Source organism: Microcaecilia unicolor, chromosome 5 (genome assembly GCF_901765095.1).
Source record: "Microcaecilia unicolor chromosome 5, aMicUni1.1, whole genome shotgun sequence".
Taxonomy (NCBI): domain Eukaryota; kingdom Metazoa; phylum Chordata; class Amphibia; order Gymnophiona; family Siphonopidae; genus Microcaecilia; species Microcaecilia unicolor.
The window spans coordinates 142,258,504-142,277,406 of NC_044035.1; the positions used below are offsets into that span (position 1 = coordinate 142,258,504).

At 47.1% G+C, this 18,903-nt stretch overlaps 1 protein-coding gene across 1 annotated transcript in view; it reads right to left on the bottom strand.

The window, feature by feature from the left end:
* Positions 1–17,766, bottom strand: part of CCSER2 (coiled-coil serine rich protein 2) — a 325,691-nt gene extending 307,925 nt beyond the window's left edge. The window contains exon 1 of the mRNA XM_030203369.1: positions 16,307–17,766. Within this exon, the coding sequence (XP_030059229.1) occupies positions 16,307–17,741 (1,435 nt within the window). The 5' untranslated portion in view covers positions 17,742–17,766. The remainder of the gene's footprint in view (positions 1–16,306) is intronic.
* Between the last annotated feature and the right edge of the window lie 1,137 nt (positions 17,767–18,903).

Below are 18,903 nucleotides of genomic sequence, written 5' to 3' on the forward strand. Positions count from 1 at the left end.
ACAGCTTGATACCACTGGGAAGCTAAGGTCCATTGAGCTGATCTCACATGTAGACGTGCCATGGGGGTTACATGAACTGTGGAGGCCATGTGCCCCAAAAGTCTCAACATCTGCCGAGCCGTGATCTGTTGAAACGCTCAAACTATGGACACCAGGGACAGGAGGTTGTCTGCTCTTGGCTCGGGAAGATAAGCTCGAGCTGTCTTTGTGTTCAACAGAGCTCCAATGAATTCCAACTTTTGAACTGGGGTGAGATGTGACTTGGAGTAATTGACCACGAACCCCAGTAGCTCTAGCACCTGAATAGTCATTCGTATAGACTGTAGAGCACCTGCCTCCGAGGTGCTCTTTACCAGCCAATCGTCGAGATAAGGGAACACATGCACTCCCAGTCTGCATAGCGACGCTGCAACTACCACTAGGCACATTGTAAACACTCTGGGCGCAGACGCCAAAGGGCAGTACACAGTAATGAAAGTGCTGTGTTCCCAGCCAAAATCAAAGATACCTCCTGTGAGCTGGAAGTATCGAGATGTGTGTGTAAGCATCTTTTAAGTCCAGAGAGCATAGCCAATCGTTTTCCTGAATCATGGGAAGAAGGGTGCCGAGGGAAACCATCCTGAACTTTTCTTGGATAAGAAATTTGTTCAGGGCCCTTAGGTCTAGGATGGGACACATCCCCCCTGTTTTCTTTTGCACAAGGAAGTACCTGGAATAGAATCCCAGCCCTTCTTCCACTGGTGGAATGGGTTCAACCACTTGGGCCTTTAGAAGGGTGGAGAGTTCCTCTGCAAGTACATGTTTGTGCTGGGAGCTGTAAGAATGAACTCCCGGTGTGCAATTTGGAGGTTTGGATTCCAGATTGAGGGTGTATCCTAACTGGCCTATTTGAAGGTCCCACCGGTCAGAGGTTATGAGAGACCACCTCTGGTGAAAAAATATCAACCTCCCCCCAACCGGCAAGTCGTCCGGTACGGACACTTTTACTGAGGCTATACTCAACTGGAGACAGTCAAAAGCCCATCCCCTGCTTTTGCTGGGGAGCAGCATCAGCCTTGGACGCACACTGTTGACACGAACGAGCGCGCTGGGGCTGAGCCTGGGTCGGCTGCCGAGAAGCAGGCGTGTACCTACGGCTAGGATAAGAATAGGGAGCAAACATCTTCCCCCAAAAAAACTTCCTTGAGGAGGAGGTAGTAGCAGAAGACGCCCGGCGGGAGAGAGAATCCATAGCATCATTATGCTTTTTGATCTGATCAACAAGATCCTCTACTTTCTCACCAAAAAGGTTCTCCCCCCCCGGAAAGGAACATCCGCCCTTCGCTGCTGGACCGAATGATCCAGGTCAGAGACATGCAGTCATGAGAGTCTGCGCATCACTACCTTGAGCAGCAATTCTGGATGCTACATCAAAAGTGTTGAATGTAGCCCTGGCCAGGAATTTTTGACATGCCTTCTGCTGCCTTACCACCTGCAGTAAACAGATAACTGCCAGAAGCAGAGAAGCACTGCAGACAAAGGGTTAAACCAAGCTCAGCACACAGACAGCAACCAGAGGCAGGGAACACTGCAGACAACGGGTTAATCGGGAGTACAATGAAAAACAAACAAACAAACCCCCATGGAGAGAAACAAAGGGCAGAACCTGCCAAGCAGAAAACAAACACTGCACGAAGGGAACTCTGAAGTAAGGGGAAGAAGCAAAACAAATGAACTGGAACAGAACGAGGAGGAACTCACCACACAGCACCAGAGCAAACAGAGAAACCCAGGTGTAGTGAGAGAAGTAATTAGACGCACGCAGGCAGAGACAGAGCAATAGAAAACTGCAAGCCAGGAAAGGAGTAACACCTCCACACAAGCACAGCACTAATAAGTCAGACAGAGCAAAGGTAAGGCTTCAGCAGAATTGGAGAAAATGCCAAAGCGAAAATTAGGTTCTTACCTTGGTAATTTTCTTTTCTTTAGTCATAGCAGATGAATCCATTACGAATGGATTGTGTCCATCAACCAGCAGGGGGAGATAGAGAGCACTGAAAAACCATAGTGCCTCATGGTCAGCTAGCTCCATCTGCCTCTTCAGTATTTGAAGCTTCCAAAGCAGTGTTACACCGCATAACATGAACTTTCCTCACAGCGGATCAACGCCCCAGAACAGGAGCAATAACACAAAGGAGGGATGAACTCAACCTCCTGTAGTAGAACAGAAATCCTGAAGACTGTTTTCCAACTTCTCCCAATGAGGGAACATGTCTACAGGAAAAACTGAACATAAAACATCATCAATCACACAATGAATCACAGAGGGAGGGCTCATGGATTCATCTGCTATGACTAAAGAAAAGAAAATTACCAAGGTAAGAACCTAATTTTCCCTTTCTTGTCATCAAGCAGATGAATCCATTACGAATGGGATGTATCAAAGCAATCCCTAGATAGGGTGGGAACAAGCCACAACGCGCGCCAACACCTGAGCTCCAAAATGCACGTCTCTCCTGGCAGCCACATCCAGCCTGTAATGTCGGGCAAATGAGAGCTTAGAAGCCCATGTCGCTGCACTGCATATCTCTTGAAGAGAGAGTGCTACAGTTTCAGCCCAAGAAGAGGAAATCGCTCTTGTGGGAATGTGCCTTGAAGGCTTCAGGCAGAAGCCGGTCAGACAGCAGATAGGCTGAAAAAATAGCTTCCTTGAGAAAACGGGCTATAGTGGCTTTAGACGCTGGAGACCCTCTGCGCGGACCTGATAACAGGACAAAAAGATGATCAGAGGTCCTAAAAGCATTTGACATGTGCAGATACTGCAACATAGCCCTTCGCACATCTAGGAGGTGCAATTGACCAAAGGCTTCCGGAAACTCCTCTCTGGAAAAGGAAGGCAGGAAAATAGGCTGGTTAGGTGAAACGCTGAAACCACCTTAGGCAGGAAGGAAGGCACCGTACGTACCGTAACTCCGGACTCTGAGAATTGCAGAAAAGGGTCTCGACAGAACAGCGCCTAGAGCTCAGACACCCGTCTCGCCGAACTAATGGCCACCAAAAATACCGTCTTTAGGGTCACATCCTTCTCTGAAGCTCGCCTTTGCGGCTCAAAGGGCGAACACTGAAGGGCCTTTAAAACTAACCCCAGGTTCCAGGCCGGACACAGAGCCCGCACGGGAGGACGGAGACGAAGCACCCCTTTAAGAAACCGTGCCACATCCGGATAAGCAGCCAGGGAGAGGCCAGAGACTTTCCCTCGAAAACACGCTAAGGCTGCCACTTGAACACACAGGGAATTATAGGCAAGGCCTTTTTGTAAACCATCCTGCAAAAAGTCAAGTATCGGCGAGACAGAAGCCCGCTTTAGCAGCACACCAAGCCTCAAACTGGCGCCAAATCCTGGCATAAGCCATTGAAGTGGAACGCTTGCGGGCCTGTAGGAGAGTGGAAATGACTTTACTGGAATAACCCTTATCTCTCAATTGCGTCCTCTCAATAGCCATGCCGTAAGAACAAAGCGGCAGGCGTCCTCCATGGTCATCGGTCCCTGTGACAACAGATTCAGTACCAGAAGCAAAGGAAGGGGAGCCTCTACCAGCAACCGCCGGAGGTCCGCATACCACGGCCTCCTGGGCCAATCCGGGGCAATGAGAACCACCTCTCCTTGATGTAGCCGAATCAGCAGGACTACTCGCCCTATCAAGGGCCACGGAGGGAACACATACAGGAGGCCCTGAGGCCACGGTTGAGCCAAGGCATTCAACCCCGCTGAGCGAGGATCTCTCCGTCTGCTGTAAAAGCACGAGACTTTGGCATTTGCACTTGAGGCCATAAGATCCACTACGGGCGTCCCCCACTTGGCACATATCTGAAGAAACACTTCGTCTGACAGTTCCCACTCCGCTGGGTCGATTTGATGCCTGCTTAAATAATCGGCTTGCACGTTGCTCTGACCTGCAATGAGAGCTGCTGACAGAAACTGCAGATGTAGCTCAGCCCAGTGGCAAATCTGTGTGGCCAGTGCTCTGCACTGAGTGCTGCCTTGTCGATTTATGTAGGCCACTGCTGTCGTGTTGTCCGACAGAAATCTGACAGCTAATTCTTCCAGGGTCGATTGAAAAGCCAGAAAAGCCTGGAAAATCGCTTTCAACTCCAAGTGATTGATGGACCACTCCGACTCTTCGGGTGTCCAAAGACCCTGGGCATGCCTTCCCCGGCAATGTGCACCCTAGCCCTTCAGGCTGGCATCTGTTACCACCAGGCACCAATCAGGGAGCGCTAGCGGCATTCCTCGCAGCACCATGCTGTCTGAGAGCCACCACTCCATACTGAGCCGGGCCACAGGGAGCCACGTGAGTCTGTACTGATAATCCTGAGAAATTGAAGACCATCGTTGAAGCAGGGAGCACTGCAGAGGTCTCAGGTGCGCTCTCGCCCAGGGCACCACTTCCAAGGTGGCCGTCATCGACCCTAACAGCTGGACAATGTCCCAAGCGCGGGGGCGAGGCATCCTCAGGAGCAGACGGACCTGGTTCTGAAGCTTGCACCGCCTTTGCTCGGGAAGAAAAACAAACCCCGAAGCTGTGTCGAACCGGACCCCCAAATATTCTAGAGATTGAGAGGGGGTCAAGTGACTTTTGGCTATATTGATGACCCAGCCCAGAGATTGAAGTACTGGGACCACTCTGGCTGTTACCTGAAAACTCTCCTCTGTCGAGTCCGCTCTGATGAACCAGTCGTCTAGGTACGGGTGAACCAGAATACCCTCTCGCCTGAGAAAAGCAGCTACTACCACCTTTACCTTGGAAAAGGTTCAGGGAGCTGTGGCGAGGCCAAAAGGCAAGGCCCGAAACTGGAAATGTTTTCCCATCACCGCAAAACGAAGAAACCTTTGGTGCGGGGGCCAAATAGGAACATGCAAGTAAGCTTCTTTCAGGTCCAGAGACATGAGAAACTCTCCTAGCTGTACCGCCACAATGACAGAGTGCAGGGTTTCCATGTGAAAATGCCGCACTCTTAGAGACTTGTTGACTTCTTTTAAGTTGAGGATGGGCCGAAAAGACCCCCCTTTTCGCAGCACCACAAAATAATAGAGTAACGGCCGGAGCCGTGTTTGGCGGAAGGCACCGGGGACACCGCCCCTAGGTGAATCAAGCCTTGCAAGGACTCCTCTACCGCCGCCCGTTTGATGGCAGAACCGCATCGGGACTCCACAAACACGTCTCTCACCGGGGCATTGAATTCTATTCTGTAGCCATCTCTGATCAGGTCCAAAACCCACTGATCTGAGGAAATCTTGACCCACTCCTCGAGAATGAGGGAAAGCCGTCCTCCTATTGCAGGAATCGCGGAGAGGGCCGGCGCATCATCATTGAGAGGGTCGCCCTTGAACTCCAGGCCTTGAGCCGGTCGCTGCAGATTGCGTGTCCGAACAAAAGAAGTTCCTCTGCTGAAAGCGGGCACGAGAAGTGAACCCAGCAGAACGTCCCGGGCGGTACCTTCTAGCTTCACGGAAGTGAGCTCTGTAAGAGGAGGGAACCACCTGAACCTTGGAGAGAGGCCTCGGCCTATCCTCGGGTAAACGCTGGGGTTTAGCATCCCCCAGGTCTTTAACAATTTTCTCCAACTCCTCACCAAATAGGAGAAGGCCTTGGAAGGGCAAATTCAGCAACCTTTGCTTAGAGGCCATGTCAGCCGCCCAATGCCGTAGCTATAGAAGGCGGCGAGCCGCCACAGCCATCTGTTTAGCCGAAGCTCTGACCAGATCATAAAGGGCGTCAGCCAAGAAAGACAAGGCTGACTCCATCCGCGGTGCCACCTTAGTAAGGGGCTCCGCTCCATCTCCAGGCTGTTGCACTGCCTGCTGCAACCAAGCGAGGCATGCTCAGGCAGCATAGCAGCTGCATGCAGACGCCCGTAAGGATAGGCCTGAAATTTCAAAGGACCGTTTCAGAGCTGATTCCAGGCGTCGGTCCTGCATGTCCTTCAGGGCGACTCCTCCTTTAACTGGGAGGGTAGTCCTCTTTGTCACAGCCGTGACTAGGGCATCCACATTAGGCACTGCTAGGCGCGCCAAATGCTCCTCACTTAGAGGGTATAATTGCCCCATTGCCCTGGCGACTTTCAAAGGCCCCTCGGGGTCAGCCCATTGAGCCGAAATAAGCTCTTGGATGGTCATGCAAAGGAAAGGCTCGAGTAGGCTTCTTAGTACTTGCCATCCTCAGATTACCAGAGGAGGCTTCGCCACTCCCAGGATCTTCAATAGAGAGGACCTGCAAGGCATCAGAAATAAGCGCTGGCAGCTCGTCACGGTGGAAAATCCTCACTGCGGAAGAATCATCTGGATCCGGTTGCAATCTTGCACCTTCCGCTGGCTCTTCAGACCACTAGGGCCTGCCAGAACCCTCAGAATCCTCACATTCCGACAACGGGGGGAGAAGGGGGGTGCGTCACTCTCTGAAGGGGAATTAACCCTTCTGCGCTTGTCTTGCGGCCAGTTGTCAGGGGAAAACGCGCCTGACGGCAATCCGAGGCCACGCTGCACTGGAGGGGGAGCAGTTAGCAGGGCAGAATGAGACCCCTGCGGGAGAGCTCTTTTTAACATGAATGCTTTATGCAGCAGCAGCACAAACTCAGGGGAGAAGGGCTCACCCTGGCCTCCCGGTTCCAGTCCAGGGATAGAAGCTCCCGTTAGCCTCCACACAAGGTTCCCCTCCAGTTTCAAACCCCTCCGTTTCTGCAGGGGGTCGCGCCTTGCGGCGCGTCCAAAATTGCGCCCACTGCTAGCTCCACTGAACAGGAAGACATCATTCGCCATGCTCGGGCCAGCCCTGACGTCTGAAGAGCACGATTTACAGAGCCCTGCTGCGGATCTGCACTTGCCAGAACGGGAACAGCGCTTAACAACCTCCGCAGCCATCGCCAAAAACGGCGGGAAATTCAAAATGGCGGATTCGCACCAAAAACGTCCCGATCGCGGGCCCTCCCAGGAAGAGCTACAAAATGCTCTTACCTCACCAGACCGAGTCCCAGAGCTCCGGTCACGTTGCACAATCGGAAGAAAACCTCTTTTCTGGAATCGCAGCACCAAAGCGCGACACAACTTTTTTTTTTTTTTTTAACGCTGTGAGGAAAGTTAGAGGCAACAGCAATAGAGGAAAATTTCCAACTCCGGAGGATCAGTAGAGTGGGAAAGGCAGGGAAAGGACAAACCAATGTGCCTGCATCCACAAAGGAGAGTGTGGGAAAAGACAACAGGGCAAACCTATATGTCTACATCCACATTGGGGGCCAGGTAAGGCAGGGAAAGGGCGAGCCTATGTGCCTTTAAAGTGGAGCTGCAATAGCCCCCAACACCCCTGATACCACTGGCCAAAGCACAGAAGCCACCAACTCCAGGCTCCGCCCTTCCTGCCTCGCCTCACCCCATGCTTGGAATAAACTCCCTGAGCCCATTCGCCAGGCCTCCTCCCTGCCCATCTTCAAATCCTTGCTCAAAGCCCACCTCTTCAATGTCGTCTTCAGCACCTAACCACCAAACCTCTATTCAGGAAATCTAGCTGCCCCAACTTGACATTTTGTCCTTTAGATTGTAAGTTCCATTGAGAAGGGACTGTCCTTCTTTGTTAAACTGTACAGCGCTGCGTAACCCTAGTAGCGCTCTAGAAATGTTAAGTAGTAGTAAGCCACCCCAGGCAGATTTTTTGAAGGAGCTGAATAAGCTGCGTCCACCCTGCTGGGGAGATAGAGAATATTGAAGAGGCAGATGGAGCTAGCTGGCCATGAGGCACTATGGTTTTTCAGTGCTATCTCCCCCTGCTGGTTGATGGACACAACCCATTCGCAATGGATTCATCTGCTTGATGACAAGGAAGCAGGGGTTGATGGTAGAAGTGAGCTTAAGTAGATCAGACTGACATCAGCTCAGCCCCTGACAGACCAATCAGGAGCAGCTCCAAGCATTCCCGTCTGACTAGCAGAATTCTAACAGAATCATAACAGGAGCACAGAAAAAAAACCCTGTCACCTTGTCTGCCGACAAGAAAAAACTGAAGGGACATGCTCGCGCGACGGGCAGGAAGTCGTCCACGCATGCGCGCCAGAAGACTCTGGCAAAACTTATGCATACATATTTTTTGCTTAAAAAATTGCCGTTTCCTGAGCCGACGCAGACGTTGACCCACGTGTGAGAACAAGCAGTCTGCTTGTCCTTGGAGAATCAATTTTCCCCACCTGAAGAAGGATCATAAACATAGAAACAGAGAAAAATGTAGGCAGATAAAGACTATATGGCCTATCCAGCCTGCCCATCTACTCTCCCTATCACTTCCTTAGAAATCCTATGTACTTGTTCTAAGCTCTCTTGAATTCAGATACTGTCTTCATCTCCACCACTTCCAGGGGGAGATCGTTCCATGAATTCACCACCCTTTCCATGAAGTAGTATTTCCTCAGGTTACTTCTGAGTCTATCCCCTTTCACCTTCATCCTATGTCCCCTGGTTCCAGAGTTTCCTTTCAATTGAAAGAGACTCGTCTCCTGTGCATTTATGCCGCATAGGTATTTAATGTCTATCATATCTCCCCTCTCCCACCTTTCTTCCAAAGTATACATACTGAGATTAAGTATGTCCCCATAAGCCATCTGGAAGTTTCCAACTTTATTTCATATTTGCTATACACACGGTTTACAACACAATAAGTAAACATGAGAAGTGAAGGACTGACTCAATCCCGTTGATATCTTTTTGAAGGTGCAGTCTCCAGAATTGTAAACAATACAGTCTCGTATACAGGGGCATCATCACCTTTTTCCTACTGCCCATTCCTCTCCCTATGCACCCAACATCATTCTAGCTTTTGCCGTCACCTTTTCTACCTGATTGGCCACCTTAACACATCCAAGCCCTGCTCCTCTTTCACGCACAAAAGTTTACCACTCCAGAAATAAAAGTAACAATTTTTAAGATATTTAGCATCGGGCTGGCTTGATGATTCAGTAGCTGATGAACACTGAGGATACTGTGGAAGGAGAGGCAGTCCCAAATGACACAACTAAGGCACCTAGTAACCCAATTATAGGCATATGCATACCAGACTCCAGACAGGGAGAAATTGTTTGCAACCCTTAGCTAAGAGCTGTCACTGCAATGGCTTCAGTTTGTGGGATGAGGGGACTTTAGAAAATGTAAAACAGCTGGATAATTATGAAGGTTGGCTCCTAGTGCCACTGTCTCAATAGTGACTGGTTTTGATTGAGCTGGAGGTTCAAAAAGATCAGATGGAAATTAAGTTTTTAAAAAATTGCTACATCAACTACAGCTGCAATAAAGCACAATTGAGGACCTTTACCCCAGTAATGCTCACATGTTTTATAACTATGGGCACCGATTTGTAAATTTGTGCAGATAATCATCACAGGACTATGACATTCTCTAGCAATCAATTTGAAAATGTATTACCCGATATGGTTTATGAACATGAACTTCTACACAAACTTTTTCTCGACAGTTCTTGTTAAAGGTTAACTTCAGGCAATCTGGGGCCAGCCCAAGATATCTAACATCTTAGCCAACCTTCCCCACTCCTCTTGTGACCAGCATCACACCCCCTCACCATGCCCACTCAACATGTCCAGCATCACCCCTTTCCTACCCTGTCAAGTTTCTAGCATCACTCCTTCCTCCCCCTGCTACCTCTCCTATAATTCTACTTCCATCCTCTATGCCTAAGCAAGAAAAACAAAGTGTGGCTGTGAGTACTCACATGAAATCCAAGCCCGCAGCATTCCACCACCTCAGACGCAAACTTCTAGTCAGAGGGTTTGGAACACAGCTGACCTTGAGCACGTATAGGTACTCAACAATCCGTGCTTAACAACCTGTCACTGCTGTTTTACCAGTGCTGTGCTGCTCTCCACCCTAAAACTTTGCCAACCTAGACAGAAATTTAATCTGCCTAGTTGCAGGGTTGGCCCCAAGATCAAACACATTTACTATTTTCAAACCAAAGAATCAGATTTCAGCATCAGTTTGAGGAATATAGGTATTGCAAACCCACCAATGTGTCTAAATCAAAAAGTTATGCATACAGTATTTACCCAGATAATGGCAAGAATGCTCCTGCGGTCTCCTGTGAACAGTGGGTTTGATCTGCTTGACCCCACACGAGAAGCTTGCAATGTCATCCAGAGTTACAAGTGAGGAGCCCTGCATCTTTCTCCTGAAATAAGAAATAGCCACCGCCTGGACCTTGAGTGCTTACAGCCACAGACTGATCGAGATAGGGGGAAGGGGAAGGGAAAGAGAAGGAGACAGATAAGCTCAGCACACCATAGCTCGCAGGTCTTCCAGACCCTAATGTAAGCCAAGGAGGTTAAATTCTTCCACACCTGCAGAGAGGTGAAAAACATAGACTTGGAATAACCTCCAACTCTTAGACATTGCCTCTCAAGGGCCAGGCTGTAAGATAAACCTTGCGACTAAAGTATGGGGCCACACAGTACCTGCAACAGCTGATCCATCAAGTGGCTTTATCAGGCTGCACACCAGGGACAGTGAGGCCAATCCAACACCACCAGAATCACAAGATATGGATGGGAGGCTGCCCTTCTGAAGACCTCCTAAGGAAACATGAGGGAAAGACATGGCTACACCAGGGCAACAAGTCTTTCCACACGTATCTCTCTTCTGCGGCTGTAGAAGCAAAAGTCCATTTCATATTCCGGCACATTGTCATAAAATCAAACACCAGTAGACCCCAACACTGTGCTGGAGTATGAAAGGCTGTAGCACTCATCTCCTATTGTCCATCCAACTCATTCCAGCTGAGGAAGGCTGCCTGCCCATTCTCCTTCCCAACTGCAAATCCACATGATCTCCAGAGCCACTGCCTACTCCAGGTGCCTCCCTCATCCCAAGTTTACAGCAACTTTGCCAGACATGAGTTGAACTGCATTCCCACATTGATTGGTGAGCAACTGCAACTCCCACTAGGTACCACTGGCCTTGGGCCATCCACCCTAGACAGCAGGCTCTACACCCATGAAGATTTGCATCAGTTACCACAAACTATTCAATGTCCAACAGAACTCCCTTGACGAGGGGAGCAGGGATTGTCCCACCACACCAACCCCTGGCTCAGGTCATCAGACAGCAAGACGCACACCTTTAACTGCTGAGAACATTGGGCCTAAGCAAAGCTCTCTGCAGGGGCTGTATGTGTGCCTAGGCCCACAGCATCACTTCCAGAGCTGCCACCATGAAGTTGAGAAGCTGTAAGTAATCCTACACTCAAGGGGCCTGAGGCACACAGCACCTACTTCTGGACCTCAAGTTCAACCATGCGGGTTTCCGTCAGAAACATTACTCCTTGTTTGGTATTGAAGCGGGCCCCGAGATACTCCAGGTTCTGAACAGGGGTCATGTAGCTCTTGGCAAAATTGGCCACCTAGCCAAGACGCTGAAGAAGCCAGTTAATTGATGCTGTCACCTTCCCTGATGATGCTGCTCCAGAATCAACTCAGATAAACCAGTCATCCAAATCCAAATGGACTCTTATCCTCTTGCTGAAGATAGGCCACCACCACCAACTTGGAGATGGTCTGCCTAGAACACAAAAGTGCAGGAAATACTCGTGAGATTGCCACAGGACAATGTGCAAGTAAGCCTCCAACAGGTGCAGGGGGTGAGCACTTTGGCCGGCCTTACCACAGCAATTACAGACCGATGGGTCTCCATCCTGAAGTGATGGGACTTCAGAGGGGCACTGGCCCCTTGAGGTCAAGGATGGGCCTGAAGGAACCACCCTCTTTTTTGGGACTACAAAGTGAAGGAATATCACCTGCCTTTTTCCTCCAAGAGACGAACCTGCCCTACAAATATGAGCTGCAGAACTTTTGAAGACTGAGCTAAACAGCCATTCTTTTGGCTAGATAACCACAAGGGGATGCCATAAATGCATCAGAAAATGTTTTTGCAAACTCCATGGCATAACCCTGCCTTACCACCTTGAAGATCCATTGATCTAAGGTGATGAGGACCTACTTGTGAAGAAACAAGGTGAATCTGCCCTCTACTTGGACCATAAAGGGGGCCAGAAAATGCTCATTGGAAGCCTTTGCCAGAGGCAGCAGCAATGGATAGGCTAGCCTGCTACGGCTTCTAAACTCCCCAAAAGGGTACCCCCCCCCCCCCCCACACACACACACACACACAGCTGAGATCATTGATTCCCTGGGGCCCAGGTGGAGGGGATGCCTAACCAGGTAGTTTCTGCCTCCATCCCTTACTGGTCCCAGGCAGCCACGTTGCTCACACCCTATCCTCCTCCAGGAGACAGTAAGGTCTGGTTTCTCCCAAATCCTTCATCAGTATTTCTAAATCCTCCTCAAAGAGCAGTTGTCCCCCTAAAAGGGAGCTTACTCAAGCATGTCTGGTAGCTGCTCGCAAGAGTACTCTTATAAAAAGCCCAGTACACACTGAGACCTGGATTCCACAGGCAGGAGATAAATGCTCATTTGATTGAGCTATTCTACCTTCCAGTTGCAGACATTCTATAACACTGAGCCGCCCTCCCCCCCCCCCTTTCCTTTTCCACTAGGATGGTTGTCTCCCAGGTGATAATGACCAGGGTGTCCACCTTTGGGGAGTCTCAAAAACGCCTCAAGAGCATGATATTCTTGAGAACACTCTCAGGGGCCTCCCACTCTGCCATGACCATATTAGAGAGGGATCAATGGAATGGAGTGGAGGAGTGGAGTGGAGGAGTGGCGGACTTTGGTCCTGGGGAACTGAGGAACTGAGTTCGATTCCCACTTCAGGCACAGGCAGCTCCTTGTGACTCTGGGCAAGTCACTTAACCCTCCATTGCCCCAGGTACAAATAAGTACCTGTATACAATATGTAAGCCGCATTGAGCCTGCCATGAGTGGGAAAGTGCGGGGTACAAATGTAACAAAAAAAATGGGATGGTTTTGATTAGCCCCCTCCCCCCCCCCCAGATCCTTCTAAGATAGGATCACTGTCCGGGAGCTTTAAGGAGGATAGGGGAGAAATATGCAGAGCTTCCAAGTCAGAGAGTCTATGAGCGGAGCTAACTCCATCCACTGAAACAGGTGAACCACCGGGGAGTCCTCTTTCTCCATAAGGAACAGGTCCCTTAGCAGCTTACTCAGATTCTCCAGGTTTAAAAAAATAGCCTAGACAGTCACACTCTGGATAAAAGGGAGCCAGCAGCCGTACTAATCCACCAGCTCTCAAAAAAGACACAGCCAGTCATGCACCTCTCACAGTGGTATCAGGATAGCTCCCACTACTCAAACTATCCTCAATCTTGAGTTTACCCTCCCAGATCAAATTATGCTAACCAGGAAGGCGGGTTCTGAGAACGTTGTGAGCACTCTGGAGGGCTGGTACGAGGGAGAGGGGATAGTGGTTCTTTCAGCCGGCATCATCCCCGGTCATTCAGCCCAGCTAGGAGAGCAGGGCGCCCTCTAGGGATCAAACTGCCAGGGAAAGCTGTAATGCAGGAGAAAAACTACACTCCCCAGAAGCCAGTGCAGGGTCAGCTGAACTCTCAGGAGGGGGAGGGTGGAATGACTGATTGGGAGATGAGGCCTGATCCTGGAGATGGGGAACAGCTGGTGGAGCTTGGGGAGGAGGAGGAGATGGAGTGGAATAAAGCACAGGTAGAAGGAGAAGGTAAGGGGGAATGTATGGAGGTGGGTGGTCTGGCTCTAACCCGTGCAGACAGGGTGAGAGCTTTTGTGGCCTCAGCATTGCCCCGGTTGTGGAGTTGGGGGAAGCTGGGAGCAAAGCAGTGGAGGAGCAACTGGAAAGCACAACTTGCTACCATATTGGCTGTTCCCAAGAGGTAGTGCTGTGGAAGGGGGGGAAGGGTTTAAGACAGAAAGGCATGTGCATTTTGGGGGAACTTAAAACTGTAGGAGGTGAGAGAGGAGGTGGTTCCAGCTAAATCTCCAAAACTATCTGCGGTGAAGATAGTGTGGCTGGAGGTTTGGGGAGGGAGAATTTAAAACAAAAGCCTGTAATTGGAAATGGATTAAAGTTTGCTGATAATTGGAGGTGTTTAGACAAGGCTGACATCTGTAACAATAAAGAACTTGGATTGCTCTTTCTGCTGGAGTGGGACTGATTTTCTCAGCAGCTGACAAGGTGGAGAGGGAGAGCAAGTGAAAGTGCGGTGGCTGGCTAGGAAAGCAGACGGAAGCCAGTGAAAGCTAAGCAGGGTCAACCCCGGCTCCCACCTGGAAGGGGGACCTGGTTACAACGTGAGAGGCTTTCATGCTTAAATCTTTATTCCCATGACAAATGGCAGAGGAATAAAAGCCCATTTGTATTTTTTTCTCTAGAGCTTCCCCAGCTATGAGTCAGGACCCAAATGGGATCACAGAACCTGCATTTGGGGTTAAGACCTGAGTGGACTCTCCATAAGTGCATTATTATTCTGCACCTCCAGAGGGGTTACACAATTTTATTTGGCCACGATCATGATGTCATGGCTCAAAAAGATTGATAAGCAATGCCCTAGGGGAACTTAGGAGGAGGGGGTGTACCATGCACCCCTCCTCTAATGATGGCCCTGCAGTGACCAGCAGTAGAGATCACATAAACTAATAGCCTGTGGGCTAACGTTTCGGGGCAACAGAGAGAATAAACACATCCAGGCTCCACTGGGGTAAGGTCCATGGACCGAATCCTGGAAGTGAAAGTCATTAGGCTCAATTACAGGAGTGCAAATCATGGACTGCAATCTAGGGAACTAGAACTGCTGCATCAGCACAGACAAATCTTCACTATCTGCTGGAGGCAGAACATACTGGAGAATTCCATGCTGCACCAGCACATATCAGGTGATGTAACTGGAATAATTCAGTTTCCAACCTACATCTGCTGGTCAGGAAGGGACACAACTCACATATTTGGACTGATCTAGCAAAGAAAAGGAAATTATGCACATTGGTTTCTCAATGTATGTTACATTTGGATACAGTAAATATTTCTCTACAACCATCGCAAGTACAATTGCAATGACTTGTCTATCATGTTTCAGGAAGCAAACTGTACATTAAAGTGTGCTGTCAAAGGCCAATGCAGCAAAGATCAGGCACTAAAAATGGAAATTAATATTAAACACAGCCCCAGACTGTCATGTGCTGCTCAGGACATCTATTTCCCTCTTTAATTATATATTTGAATTAAAGCTGGAAAAATATTTTGATTAAAGCAATAAATACCATTAACCTAAATGGTGTTAGACATTGGAATTTCTTGTAAATTTTACATCACACAAGAAAAGCTTAGCTCATTATAGTGCTGAATAGCTGACATTCTTATTTCATTGACTGCCACAAATAGTTCACCTCTACACATAAAAAGGTAGGGCCTTTGCAGAAGGACCAAGTCTTCCCTTGCATCTACCAGCAAACTAACTGTGCTTAATTATTGCACATTTGCTAGTAAGCCAGAGCCACAGAATAGAGGCTTAAGGATGTGTATGAATGTTTATTTTATACATACAAATGCACACACGCCCACCCATATAGAGAGAGACAGACAGACAAATCAACCGTCAGAAAATAAGACCAGCCGTGACCGAAATACTACTGTGGCCAATAAGCTATATAACTAGCATCCATTTTATTGCTGAATTACAACGAACAGCAGACAACCAGATACTAAGTGAATAAAATTCCTTTAAAAAAAGGCAAAGTCTGTGGTATACAGTACTTCAATACAGCATCCTACAGACAATATTTCTATCATTAGCCAAAAAACCTCTCCGATGATAGAAATATTATCTGTAGGGTGCTGTATGAAATACTGTGTACGTCTGAGGCCTTTTCCTCTCTTTTTTTAGAAATTTTTTTTCACTTAGTATCTGGTTGTCTGCTGTTTTGGTTGGTAGACTAGCTTTTGTCTTTAAGTGTTCTTGAATTACAATGAAACAATTTTAGTTAACACATCTTTAATTCACGTCTTAAAAAGTTATTTTATATTTATTATTTTTGTTTAAAACTCCACTGGATATGTGATTTATAAAAGAAGTGGCAGGGTGTCCAGCTATACAAGACAACTTTCTGATTGGGATATACTTTTTTTTTTTAATTTGTAAAGAAGTATTTATTGACCCTAAAATATGCACCTTATTGTACAGCCAAGCACCTGATGAGGTATGTATAGATTTACATCTACAGTTATAGAGCTATCTATGTATCTCGCCAACATTTTGACTCATTATATTGGTGAATCTAGCTATAATATTTCATTGTGTATATTTTCAGCTAGTCAAGTTATACATATACTTACAAGATAAGTTTAGATCCACCCAAGCATCTGTTTTACAGTGGGAGAGCTTATTTTCTGCCAGAGATTTAAATGAGAGTGATGCATCACTATCATACATCTCTTTTCTTGGAGAGGTTTCCACTGGCTGAACTTGAAGGGTTTGATTTTGACTTCCAAGGTCTATGAAATCATCGCTGAAGTCTTCACTCAGGTCATTCTTATCAGAGGAGGACAAAGATGATATGGATATTTCATCCACATCATCATTCAAGGATTTCTGTTCTGTATCAGTTTTGTCCACATTATCACATACAATGTAATCACCAACCTGTCTGCTGGTTTCTACAATGTCTTTCTGTTTATCTGTGGCTTTGCAAGTATTCCTCATTAAAGGTTCTGTTTTTCCCACTACGCACAAATTGGTGGTGAAATTTTTAGTATTATCCACAATCTCTCCAGCAAACAGGGGTTTACTGGATTTCAATAAAGGTCGGCCCATTCTGTATCCCAAAGGGGCAGCTATCCCAGATCCATTTGATAGCCCTGGTTTTTTCAAACCAGAGACTGATATAGTTGCATATGTTCTAGTAAAACCATGTTTCATATGTGGTTCAATTCCATTAGATACTTCTGAAGGTCGTCCGCTTCTTGACAGTAAATTTGACCTTTGAGATGTTCTGACATTAATGTGCTGATTTTGATGAGGTCTTGTAAGATCCACTGCCCGGTTAAAGGAATGTGATCTGGTGAGGGATGTAGTAGGGAGGAAAGAATTCTGAATGGAATGTGAAAAACTTTGAGACCTAACAATGCTTTCACAGGATGAAGATTTTATGCTAGCTGTCGGTTGCATCAAACTTTCTTTAGAACTATTCCTGTTCGTGCAGGAGTTTCTAGGTCTCTGCAACCCTGTAGTGGACCTATTTGTATAAAAACCATTAACATGTGATTTAGCAGCATTTGGTCCAGAAAAGGAAGTCCTTCCCAAAAAAGTACCTTTGGTAAATTTAGTTGAATTTGATAATCCTGATAGAGACTTTGGGTTCAGATCCTCCAAAGGAGAAACAAGCATATTTGTTTGTTTTGTAGGCTTTGATAATAATGATGAACTCTTTAAATTCACTCTGGACACGTCCTTGTTATCAGCAATCTGGGGATGGGGATGGGGACTTTTTGCATCATCTCCTTTTTCAATGAAATATAGAGGTGGCCCATTAGGATGCTGATCATTTTGCTGGGATCTCTTTGATTTTCTCCAGGTCAAGGAAACAGAAGGCATACGTGCAATGCCACTGTGCTTGTTATAGTTTTTACTAGCACTGTTGTTGGAAGTGCCCACAAAACTAGCAGTTGGGACATCTGGCATTGTTTTAAGGAGCTTTTCCACAGATTTTATTCCTCCAAACCTAGGCAACTTGGAACTCAAAGAGGTCCTGGCATGAATTTTTTCTTCCATGAGATGTCAAGTGCATTTGGTCCTTTCAAACCATATGAATCTGTAAAGAGAGAAAAGATAGTCACCACACATAGCAAACCATATTGTAAAGAGGTAGTTTTGTACAAAAAACAAAACAAGATAATTTTCTTGAAGCTTCACTTACACAAAATAAGTACATTAAAATATGCTTTAAAAATTCATAGAAAAATATGCATTCCAAAAATCTAGGAGTATTTTCTTAGTAAAGCAATAGGCACACTGCACCTGACTAGGCCAATATATGCTATTTCTTCTCTTTGACTGAAAACTGGAGGATGCCCTATGTAATGTCAATTTTTGAAACAAAGATTCCAGGTGTCATCTGGGAAATTACAAACTAGTAAGCTTGACATCCATGCCAAGCAAAATGGTAGAAACCATTCTAAAGAAAAAAATTACTTCACACATACACGGTGTAATGGTGAAAAGCAAACATGGATTTCTCAAAGGGCAGTCTTGCCTCACTAAGCTGATGTTATTGATTACGTATTAATGGTGCTTTGTATTTTAAAACTGATGATTACATAAACTGCTTTGATTTCAAGTTTTCAAAAGGCAGTATATCAAGTTAATATTAAACACACAAAGGGGTAGACAATCCACCCATGGATATCAGCACTTTTATAAATGCTGACCACTGCAGTCTGAATTAGACCCAGATATGTAGTGTCAGGCAATATACGGGCACCAGCCTTTTTTTCTTGGCACATAAGGATTCACAGCCTATAAAGAAACCAGTATTTTCCAAGACCAATACAGCTACCAGAATTTCACTGCAATAGCATTCTTTCATAACAATACTTTAAAGAGTATTCTTTTCTGTCCATGATATTTTCAAGTTGTAGAAAATCTGAACTTGTTACCTTAATGTGACATGAGAAAAATTCTCTAAATGATATCTGTAGAATCACATGCACTACAAAGAAACAGACAGAGCTATTACTTACAAAGCAGGGTCTCTGGGAGGTACAATGAATCTAAGCAGATGGAAGGAAACACACACACAAAGACAGCTTTCATGCCTCAATTTGAAGCGCCAAATGGTTAAACTAGTCTCCTAAATTCCTACTGGCCTAAATCTATTCCAAATGAAATGACCTGGAAAAAACGACATCCTACTTTTCTCCCTCCCTTTAGTCCC